The sequence below is a fragment of the Pyxicephalus adspersus genome, chromosome 2 (assembly GCF_032062135.1).
Source record: "Pyxicephalus adspersus chromosome 2, UCB_Pads_2.0, whole genome shotgun sequence".
In the NCBI taxonomy this organism is placed as follows: domain Eukaryota; kingdom Metazoa; phylum Chordata; class Amphibia; order Anura; family Pyxicephalidae; genus Pyxicephalus; species Pyxicephalus adspersus.
Genome location: NC_092859.1, coordinates 4417690 through 4430298, shown reverse-complemented (window position 1 = coordinate 4430298; position 12609 = coordinate 4417690). Strand labels below are relative to the sequence as shown.

Genomic DNA, 12609 nt, shown 5'->3' with positions numbered 1-12609 from the left:
ATTAATTGCTATGATCTCACCATTGTGCTTAGATCCTCCTTAATCGCGCAGCTGAAATCTAATCGCCTTAATTGGCAGATTCGCGACCCCTATTGCTCAAGGCAGGAATCTGGCTGGCAGTGAGGAGGCGAGTGTGCGCGCACTCGAGTCCCGGACCGCGGAAAAATGGCTCGCTGGAAGCGCAAAAGTACGCGTGACCAGTGAGCGCGGATTTTATTGATGAATTTGTGCCCCTAAATCATTTTTTTTCACAGCCATTCTGTCGTAGCTGGGGATCTTGGGGTCATCATCTTGTTGCATAATCTAGCTTCACTTAAGCTTGAGCTGTCACACAGATGGTCTCACATTGGATTCTAAAATACTTTACTTAAGTCGACTCCATGACTACAAGGTGCCAAGGTGGTGGCAAAGCAAGTCTAAATCATCCCCCTGATGTGCTGTATTTAATTATGGCTAAACATCTCCAACATGCCCAAATGATATGATATGAACTGATTCCAGCAGTTCCTTTGTTTGTTCAGCTGCAGCTTTGCAAACCTAAGTTGTGCTCCTATGTTTCTTTTAGAAAGAAGAGATGTTCAACTGGCAATTCTTCAAAGCTAATCATACTTGTTCAGTTTTTTTTTTTTTTTGTAACTATACTCCCATGAACTCTCTCTCTGAAGCCTGTAGAGTTCAAAATGTATCTATTGTTTTTTTTTCTGGTGCAACTTTTCTGATATTTTCTTGGTAGATGATAATCTGGTCGGTGATCTTGTGCCATAAGCCACTTAAATCCAGTGTACCCTGTTTTTTTACCTCCAGTGGCATCATTTGCAGCAGCAAAGGAGATTAAAAAAATATTTCTCTGCTCTCAGCTCAGCATCCTACCATATCAACAGTTTCTCTTTAGCCATACAGATTCCACCTCAGATATTCCTTTCTCTGAATCTCAACATATACACAAAGGCTGGACACATCTGTGGGGGCTTGTTTAACTTCTGTTCTTCTAGTCATTAGTTGCCTGTTGTAGCATTTAGCTTGGCTGACTTACTAGTGGTGTACCTAACTTTCGCGGACCCATCGGAAGTTCAAGGAAATTTTCACGGGAATGCTGGAGGCATTAATTTTTTTTTTAACTGTTTTTTAGTTTTATCCATAAAGCAGGCATGGCAATATAAGTTAAGGAAAATGGTAACCTTTGCAGCCCCTGGTCTGGTTAACTAATAAAGGGCTCCAATGAAGAATAAACATATTGGATAAAACCTTTTATTCCTCCTTGCAGTTTTGCTAAAGTGTGTTAAGGCATATACAAGCAGAAAAAAACCCTATGTGGCTGCTGGTACTGTGGAGTAATTCCTCCTCATAACTTGCAACAGACTAAAAAATCACACCTCTAGTCACCCTATTTTCTATTCCTTACCTAAACTTCTAATGTGAATCTGTTAAATAATGCCTGAAAATAACTTGAGTTTCTGTTTTAATGTTTGAGGATGAATCATTCCACAATACAAACCTTTAAAGAGGTAAGGAAAGGCTAATGGTAAAGTACATTTACTGTTCGTAATTAATAATTAAATATTGTATTATGACACTTGGTCCAGGTCCACTTTTGAAATGTTTTCTGTGAGACTTTTATAAGTCAATGCACATTCTTCTTTTCAAGTGCTAATCCATGTTACTATTCATTAAAAACATGTTCACACTTTGATATCCTATAAGAAAAAATTACCATTCTGTGAACAAATATAATACAAAACAAATAGAGAGCATACCATGACATTGTTATACAAAAAATCAGAAGTGACTAAAAGAAAAAAAAGTGCCAATTTAGAAATAATGTTTGCAAAATAAGAAATGTGTAAGTCAATGCTCTCTCTTCATTTAGAGATCCAATACTCACAAAGAATAGTTATTTTAGATTATTTTTTTTTAATTTCCCTACATGTTATTGTTAATGAGTCCCATGAAAATGTTGAAAATCACTGCCAATCCCCAGATATTTCTATCTAATACTATATAAAAGCAACAATATTCAATAATTAGTCAAATTTATTGAGAACAAATTACTTTACTTGATATTTCCTATTATTTAAATGCATTATTTACCTATAATATGATCTTCCCTTTGTTGCTTGTGACCAAAAATTGGTAATATGTTCAACTATCCCAAGTTCAGTCCTATATTTATTTAAAGAGTCTCTGCTGAAATCTCTACTTTCAGCCCTAACTCAAAAATGTAAGAGGCTGATGGAATGGTCATGGTTTTTAGGCTTAAAGTTATTGGTAAGTATTTGGGTACTTGGTGGGGGACAATATATTTTTATGGAAAACCTAAAATAAAGCATAACAGGATAAAGCTGGGTACAATTAACCACAAACCTTACTCACTTAAACTAATCTCAGATGATGGCTTACATTTGGTCTTACGCAAGTATTCCCACATGCTGACCCTACTTACTACAGGGCAAGAATGTCCTTCTTTGGGTGTCCATTGACTTTTAGGCAGTGAGGTCCATTACGGATATCAGACTACATATTAATATTGGAAGGAGGAGACTCTCCCTATGTTTTCTCTTTCAACAGGGACTTTTACTGCTTCCACGTGGAAAGTTGTTCTATGCTTGCAGTTAATAAAAAAAAAAACACTAACTATTCAATATTTATTTATCAGTCTTAGATAAACCTGCACAATATTAATAATATATAGATACCAAATTCATGCTGACTTAATTATTAACAATTTAAAATGTGACTATTTGCTATGAGATATTGCATTGTAAACATTGAAAATATATTTATACCGCCTTATATAAAATATATATTGTACATAAGGTTACTAGAGTAATGTCTTTAACCATCAACTTGCTCTAAATTTTATTTCAGTCATTTTACACACAGAACAAAGTTGTGTAATTTTCAGGCTATGGAAGAGAAAAATATAACCATTTTAACCATGATTCACCTCGTCGCATTTCACACTCCACACAATATAACATTTTTGATCTTTTTACTTTTCTTAGTTATTTATTGTGTGACCATATGTGGAAACCTCCTGATCATCACATTGGTGTCCTACAGCAAATCCCTCCATTCTCCCATGTACTTCTTCCTCTCCCAGCTCGCTATATCGGATATAATATTAGCAACTGATATTCTTCCTAACACACTCCATGCTGTGTTGATGGAGGAGTCCATATTATCATTTTCCAGTTGCATTTCCCAGTTTTATTTCTTTGATATCTCAGAAACCTCAGAATGTCTTCTCCTGACTGTGATGTGCTATGACCGATATTTGGCCATCTGTAAACCGTTACATTATACCTTGGCAATGAACTTCCGAGTCTGCTGCCATATGGTCATCACATGTTGGGTTTTAAGTATTTCAATAGTATTGATTCACACTTTAACAATATCACAGTTAGAATTCTGTGGACCCAATACTATAGATCACTTTTTTTGTGATCTTGAACCAATCCTACACCTCTCCTGGTCTGACACGACAATTGTTCAGCTTGAAGTGACATTGCTGAGTTTTCTATTTGTGGTCATCCCATTCTATATAATCATTGTATCATATGTTTATATTATGATCACTATTTTTAAAATCCCATCTATTACCAGCAGGCAGAGAGTTTTCTCAACATGCAGCTCCCACCTGATGATTGTTTGCATTTATTATGGTACTCTGGTTTGTGTTTACTTGATACCTCGAAATGGACAATCATGGAATATTATGAAATTCCTTTCACTGCTCTACACTGTGGCCACCCCTCTAATGAATCCAATTATTTATAGTTTGAGGAATAGAGACTTGAATAAAGCTATGGATGAAATTATCAACCGCTGCCTGCACTTGCTTTTTAGTATAAGATGTAATTGTGTACTCAATATGAATTGTATTGTATAATAAAACATTAGTATATTAAATCAGATTTGAATATTATATCTTGTTGCAATGAATGTAAAAAATGTATATAATTGTTTCGTTTTCATTAGCAAATAAATCTTTAGGTACTTTGCAAATCTGCCCACAATGCTTTGTCTTGGACCCCCTGAAAGCTGAAAAAAGTGTTTCAACTGCCTATATAGATGGTTGCATAGAATTCCCATTGACTCCAGTACAACCCATTCAGCAATCAATAGGCCTGATTTATGAAAACCTAAAGACTGTAGAAAATAGACTATGATGGGTGAAGTTGGGTGATCCAACAGACCTGGAATGGATTTCCTAAAATTATTTGCTCTTAGTTGGGAAATGTTCCCAGTCCTGGATCAAATCCATTTCAGGTTTGCTTGATCACCCAAGTTCACCTATCATAGTCTATTTTCTCCAGTCTTGGAGAAATCACCAATCACCCAGTAAAATCATTGTTCATTGGGCTTTTAGACATTGGCAGTTAGTTGGGTGTTACTTCCTATCAACTTGTGTGAAAAAGGCCTTGATTTTAAAGTATCCTGTAAATCTGGTGCAAAGGCTGATAAATGTTGTTAGCTCAGAATACTCTTTTGCCTAATGGATTAAATATGCTTAATTGGTTAATGGCCCCAACCGCACACATTTTAACAATTCTCCAATAGACAACAGCTAATGAAGTAGGATATAGTTTAAAATCTTAAGAAAATATCATAAAAATGTTCATACCACAATTTGTCCTGTATGGGACACTCATCGACTGGAGGATCAAAGTTTTTTTTATTTATTGGGGAAACTAAATACATAGCAAATAATACAACAATAATACAGAAGGTAAATAAGATAAAGAAAAAAACAATGTATGAGATCTTCCAATGGCAAGGTGTCCACATAATCTAACACCTTTTCTTGTAGTCTTTTGGATGATGAGTGTGATTTTCTTTACAAGCAGTCTTCATGGGTGTTTCTGTTTCTGTAATTCTGTACCCTGTACTTTGCAGAAAGTAATATAAGTCTGTTTGTTCACAGCAAAGAGCTCCAGGAGGATTCCAGATACCTGCGTGTCTTAGGCTGATCCAAGGTCAATTGGCCTGATTTATTAAAGCTCTTCAAGAGTGGGGATGATGATAACAATGGAACCTGTGTTATACCAAACCCCATAATGGATCTGGGCCCAGATTGAAAATATTTGCCAACTAATAGCAAATGGTTAAAAATTATTTTTAAATAATCTATTCAGGATCAGTCAGGTTCTCTGATAGTGTATCATCTACAGTCTTGGAGAGATATAATAAATCAGGCCCATTGCATTATACGTGAAGGATTTTGTTTTCATTTGTACCCAAATGGAGCCATTTCTGTTTGTTGCTGGGTTTTCAAATAAACGTGGGGACTCAAATCCCCTAAAGAGACTGTGTTGTCTGGTGAATTTCTGCTCGGCCATCTAAGCACTCTCAAGGTTTTATATACAATTTAAAATTTTGAGTAAAAGCTTGAACAGTTTTATCTTGCTAACGATCTTTCTGTAGGTTATGGGGAAGAAAAATTTAACCACTTTAACCATTATCGACCCCTCAGGATTTCAGATTCCACACTGTGTAAGATCTTTTTTTTCACTTATAATTTTTTGTGTATCCATTTGTGAAAACCTCTTGATCGTCACATAGGTGTCCTTCAGCAATTCCTTCAATTTTCCCATGTACTTCTACCTCTCCCAGATCGCTGTATCGGATATTTTACTGGCCACCGATTCTCTTCCCAACACACTCCATGCTCTTTTGATGAAAGAGACAATATAATATAATTTTCTAATTGTATCACTCAGTTTTATTTTTTTTTTATTTTCAGAGGCTCTTGAGTGTCTTCTTCTGACAGTAATGTGTTAAGATCGATATTTGGCCATCTGTAAACCATTACATTATACTTTAGCCATGAATTTCCAGTTCTGTTGGGTAATGATCATCACATGTTGGGTTTTAAGTGTTTCAGTAGTCTTGACTCTTACTTTAACAATACTGAAATTAAAGTTTTTGAGATATTAAAAAATAGACCATTTTTTTTGTGATCTTGTACTAATCCTACACTTGTCTTGCTCTGATCCCATCACCGTTTTCTCCTTGGTGTCATCCCATTCTTTTTCATCATTATATCATATTTATACATATTAATCACCATTTTCTAACATTCTGTCTATTACTGGCAGACAGAAACCTTTCTCAACATGTAACTCTCACGACTGTTGTCAACATTTATTATTATACTATACTTACTGTTTACTTGATCTCCAGTAGGGAGAGGTTGTGGAATATTACTAAATTTGTATCATTGCTGTACACAGTGATCATCCTAATGAATCCAATTATATACAGCCTAAGATCTGAAAAGTGCTGTAAATAAAATTATCAAGCACTGCCTGCACTTACTTTTATAGTAAATAATGAAATCTGTAGTTCATAAAGGAACTCACGGCATTAAACCTTTTATCCATTATCTCCACCTACAAATAGCATACAAATATAGTAGACAGACAGTCCAGGATCAGTTTCCAGGTGATACACAGTACAGGAGGAGAGAGCAGAAGCAATTTTAGAAATAGAGCGAGAGGTCATACATGGGTACCAGTCTCTCAAGCAAGTAATCCAAGGGTTAAGATAAGTAGAGTTAGGGTCACAAGCAGAGGGCGGTCCAGGCAGCAATATTCACAAGTCAGCTGCTGGTAATCAAACATAGTATAACATCACTAACAGATTAGATAGGTTAAACACTATATCGAGTAACTGGTAAACCAGGAACTAATGTACTCATTGGCTCCAACACATACTCAGCAATCCCCTTCGGCTGCACACAGTCTCAAAATGGGGAATGCTGAGAGAACATTCACAGCTAAGGGGAAACTGGGGACACAGCAGACCTCATAGCAGAGAACTGACTGCTGACTGCTCGATGTCCCTTGCTGCTGTTAGCAATGCCACCGGAAAGAACAAATAGGGCATGACTAACTGCCGTGGCTTACTGCATAGGACCCATGGCCAGATAAACATCTCCTAACATTCCTATTGTAATATTTCCAGTTTTAGTGAAACAATAATCAAAATATGTACCTTTGCGGGTTACCACACATAGACCAAATGTTTATGTATCATTGGGTCTGTAATAGTGCATGCTTTGTGTTGAACAGAGTTTAGCTTTTGTTGGTAGCTCTTTTGTATTCAAAGAGTTTTTTCTGCCTTTCTGCCCTAGTCGGCAGACCAGAAACATCATTTGATGAGTAGTAGCCTAATAAATTCAAAGTTTGATTCAACATTTGTCAATATATGACCCCACAAATAAATTATTGTGTTCTAATCTTCATCTTGCAACAACACATCATGGTGTAGCCATTGTTTATGGACAAAACCAGGAATGTGATGGGGGAAGGACTCACGAAAAAAGTATGCTCATAAGGATCTAGAGTAGAGCAAAAGAAGAGTAGAGGTGTGACTCAATCAGGGGCACACAGAGGTTTTTTGGCCAAGGATGGTAACTATTGTACATAGGCCCCCTCTCTAATAGTGCTATTTTTTGGTATATGTATTGTATTTGTATTAGTGTTAGGCAACTCTTTTTTTGCATCTCTGTTGTGTGTGTTTACTCCTTTGCTAACTCCTCAAAACTTACAGAAGGAATTTTATTAATGAATAAATATTTATATCATATTGGACATTATCCTCAATAATAATCATTTCATTACACTATCCCTCATCTCAAAACTTCTCGTCATTTAAGACACATAAGTATCATTCACAGCTGCCCCCAATTCCCCCCAAGGTCAGACCATGCAAAAACCCCAAGAGCTCCATCTCAGACTCCACACGTCTCAGTTAGCAATGCTAGAGTTCATGACATTACAATTAGAAAAAGACTGAACACATATTGCTTGCTTGGAAGGTTTGTCAGGAACATGGCAGCACGACTTCAGTTTCCAAAGTTTCATCTGATCAATCCACAAGATTTTGGAACAATGAGAGGCGAGACCAAAGTGAAGATGTTTGGCTTTATTGCACAGTGCCACATTTGATGAGAACCAAACACACCATATCAACACAAACACCTAGAATCACAAGTAGAGTGGTGGCGGTAATTATTTGGGATTGTTTTCAGCCACAGGACCTGAGCACCTGAGTTGACCATGAAATGTAGTGTGTAAATGAGTAAAGTTTGGGACCATCTGGGAAAAATTTAGAAATTGTCTGGAATAGGGCTATGCAACAATGATTCAAAGAGCACTAAGAAATCTACAACAATATGGCTGAAAAAAATCAAGGTGTTGCAATGCCCCAGTCAAAGTCCACAACTTAATTTTAAATAAATGCCCAAAATGTATCTGCGAACAGTTAAAAATAGTTTACTAATAAGAAGTAAAAGAAGAAAGGAATATAATGTCCCCATGTATCAATAATTATGAGTCCCATAACCATATCACATAGCATTCCCTATTCCCAGAGTTCCATCTAATTGAAATCTATAAAAGCTGAAATATTCCTTATAATTAGTACGGAGAATAAATATTGCTACACTTTATATTGGTGATCATGGACTGCTGTATTTTGCATCAGATAAATATTCACATGCTTAAGATAAAATTCAAATTAATAAATTCTTATATATTTTTATAGCAATTAATTTGTGTAAGAGTGGCAGACTCACTTCATTTTTGCTAATTCTTGTCAATGTTAAGACTGAGGAACCATAAATGTCAAAGGCTGAGAAATCCATTGGCTGCCTCCCAACTTTCTGGTTTCCTAACCATAGCTTTAGAACCTAAGGTCACAGGTAAGTGTTCAGGGGACTTTTAATGAAGGTAGGCAGCTAGTAAGTAAGGGGGCATTAGGATTCAAAACATTTTCTAAATTTTAGCCTTTATTAATCCACAAGAAACATGATTGAGCATAGGTGTCACATCCGAACATTCTATTTTCATTTATTCTAATTTTTTACACAAATGAACTTTAAAGACACCACTTAATAAATCATATTCTTCATCAAATGAATAAATGAATAGAAAGAAAGAGGTTTGAGGCTAATAGTTTTTGGTGCAAAATTAAATTGTCTATTATTTGAATGTTTCGTCAATATATCATATTGGTACAATTATATGCAGTGTTTTCCCTCTGTCCTGATAACACTTGACAAGACAGGGGTTTTACATATTATGCATTATTACTTCTGACAAAAACAGAGTTTGTGAAACCTTATCATATCACGTGCAAATCTGACGTGTTTCGCCTAGAAGGGCTTCCTCAGGGATAGGTTTTATGAGCGTACGTTACGATCTGTAGGTGCATATAGAAATGCATAATATAAATGATACAGAATATTAACAAAAAGCTTTCATTTGCAAGCATAGTTAAATGAGTAAAACAAATGGTGACTCTTGATAGTTACCTTTGTTGATGTTATTATATTGATAGTCTATAGTGGAATACAATATATACATTTCGATCATTTTAGGTGTAAAATTTTGAAAAAGACTAAAAGCATCTGCTTGAACATTATACCTCATTTATACCTCTTTTAATTTATTATTATAAATGTACTTAATGTAAATGTAATACTTAAATATTTGTTTTTTTAATTTAGATTTTTTATGTAGATAGAGAAAATTTGAATTCTTCCATGATAACTGAACATCTAATCTTTGTTGTATCTAGCTAAAAGATGATTCAAAAAAACAATACCAGATTGAGACCCTAATTTTGTATAAGGTCGATGCCACATTTCTTAACTGAATTTGCTAAATTGGTGAAATTGTTAAATGTACCTGTTTATTTACTTATTTTTATGGAGAGGAAAAACATGTCAAGTATTAACATAATCCACCTCTTAGGGTTTCAGATGCCACACAATATCAGATTTTTGATATTTTTTCTTTTCCTTATAATTTATTATGTGACATTATGTGGAAACCTCCTGATCATCACATTGGTGTCCTACAGCAAATCCCTCCATTCTCCCATGTACTTCTTCCTCTCCCAGCTCTCCATATCAGATATTTTACTAATAACTGACATTCTTCCCAACACGTTCCATGGTATGTTGGGGAAAGGGACTGTACTATCATTTTCTGATTGCCACACTCAGTTTTATTTCTTTGCTGTCTCAGAAACGTTGGAATGTCTTCTATTGACAGTGATGTCCTATGACCGGTATTTGGCCATCTGTAAACCATTACATTATAGCTTAACAATGAACTTCCAGGTCTGCTGGATGATCGTCATCACATGTTGGGCTTTAGGTTTCTTCTTAGAAATGATTCACACTTTAATGATATCACAACTGAAGTTTTGTGGTTCTGGTATTGTCGATCATTTCTTCTGTGATCTTGACCCAATCCTTCAGCTTTCCTGCTATGACACCACCATTATTCAACTTGAAGTGACATTGCTGAGTGCAGTATTTATTGTTATTCCATTCTTCATCATCATTGTATCCTATATATACATTATAATCACAATTTTTAATATCCCATCTGTTACTGGCAGACAGAAAGTTTTCTCAACCTGCAGCTCCCACCTGACTGTTGTTTCAATTTTTTTTGGAACTCTGATTTGTGTTTATTTTCTGCCTAGTAAAGGGCAATCAATGAACATTACTAAATTCTTGTCTTTATTTTACACTGTGGGCACCCCATTGTTGAATCCAATGATATACAGCCTGAGGAATACAGATTTGAAACAAGCTGTTGATAAAATTATTAACCACTGTCTGTACTTTCTTTTAACTGAAACATAAAATTGTTCTATAATTTAGTTGTTTTGCAAAATATAAAAACCTTTATTATTGTTAAATTTATTTATATTGTTTTATACAACCCAGCAAACCTCATAAGCAAATAATGAGATGTTTAGTTTGTCTTAACGTTAGCAAGAATTACATTACTTGTATGCATGTATTTTGGTTGTTGAGCGAATTTGGTAGAAAAACTGATCAGAAGAGCAGAAATAGAAATTGTTTTTCCTGTCACTAAGAACCAAAAAACAATGCAATCATGGCTAACTATGTTCTTAGCAATTTGTTGTAAGTGTTTATATCTACCTGGCCGGCAATCCCACACTATTAGCCACAGCAGTATATCCATGTTTATTTTCACCAGCAACAACGCTTACCGGAATAAAAGACATCAAGTAATTCATTGTCTGCCTCACAGCATCCCCAGCTTCCCTCTAGCCGTGCAGCCTGAGATGTACTTTCTCAGCATCCACTGTACATACACTGATGCTTTGCACAGCTGATAGGAGCTGATAAGTCCCTGACTTTATTCTTCCCTTCATTTTGCAAAGAAAAGCTCGACAATGTGTAAATACCATGGCTATACATCTGAAGCAATATAAAACATATCAATAAAAAAAGACAAATCAAGGAAATTCCAATAAACAAGTCTCAAGCAAATAGAATTTGTTTGGCAATGGTCAGGAACAATGGCTCTAAAGGTGTGCATAGACATAGCTGTTTAAAAAAGGGTGAGGAAGACAAGTAATGAAAAAGTTGTTTTCCTAAAAGATTCATGTCAGCTTAAGAGATTGTGCTTTCTACGTGCCATCTAGAAGATAACCAATGGGTAAGCAACCTCAATGTCGGCAGTACCTTTCAAGCATACCTTGAAACCTCAACATACATACCTTAAACAGAGCATTTTTTCGGTTCTCTTCAGGTGTAAACAAGGCTTCCAATATCAGGGTCATCAGGGCTTTCTGGATTGTGAAAACCATCTCCATGGTTTACAGGGCTAAGTGTCTGGAAGTCCTATCCGGGGTAAAAGCTCACTCAGTGTGGCTGATTTATCAAGCCAATAGGCTGAAGCTCGACAGGCACATATACGATCTGTGGAGCACCACATGTATTACCAAGATCTGATAATGAGGGCTAGCGAGCAAACCCTCTGGATTACAGCATTGATAAATGAGCAGTGGGGTCGAGAAATCGCCAAATAAGATTATGAATTTTCAGCTGTGCGATTGAGGTGGGTTTGTTACGCTCTGTCAATATTGATGTCATAGCAATCAATTAGGGCACACCTGGTCCCTGTTCTGTGTACACCTACAGTCCATTACTGGCCAATTTGAATCTTTAGTGCTTGATCATTTTTTTGGTAAGTGCTACATTTTTATGTTACATTATAGTAATTCAGGAAGTAGGTTAATTTATAGTTAGATTGGCTGCAATTGTTTCAATACGTTTTTTTGGATTGGTTGCAACACTGCAAACTAATTGAGATCAAGCTGTATATATACTAATTAGCACTTTATAATATGTCATGCCATGATGTTATAATACATGTATCAAGGAACATATAGTGTTTTCAGTTGTGTGTATATGTCAAAATAGATTTATATGTATATAAATACATATGTATTTCAATTTTACTATTTTATCTGGACTGGTTTGTGTGTGTGTGTGGGGGGGGGATAATTAAGTAAGTTTTCTTGGATGGCATGCATGTGTAATCTTCTTTATTTTTAGCTGCATTTGTTGCAATGTTTTTGTGTCTATTTTAAAACGATGGTCTGTATTGATTAGCAATTCTTCAACCTGCTTTCTTACATTGTATATGTAATCATTGTTAATAAAGGTTTTATCATTTGCTCCACGAATAATTAGTACAAATGTCTGCATGGTTTCCACTCCAAACTGGTACTTGACCCCCCTCGTTGCCTTTGTCCCATTCTCAAAGTCAT

At 35.6% G+C, this 12609-nt stretch overlaps 2 protein-coding genes across 2 annotated transcripts; both read left to right on the top strand.

Moving 5' to 3' along the window:
• The first annotated feature begins 2935 nt into the window (after nucleotides 1–2935).
• Nucleotides 2936–3889, top strand: LOC140322227 (olfactory receptor 10A7-like). The gene has a single exon (XM_072398818.1). It carries the CDS (start codon nucleotides 2936–2938, stop codon nucleotides 3887–3889), a length of 954 nt encoding a protein of 317 aa, XP_072254919.1.
• Nucleotides 3890–9715: 5826 nt separating this feature from the next.
• LOC140322223 (olfactory receptor 11L1-like) lies at nucleotides 9716–10666 on the top strand. Its single transcript, XM_072398814.1, has one exon. The coding sequence runs from the start codon at nucleotides 9716–9718 to the stop codon at nucleotides 10664–10666; it is 951 nt and encodes a 316-aa protein (XP_072254915.1).
• The last annotated feature ends 1943 nt before the right edge of the window (nucleotides 10667–12609 follow it).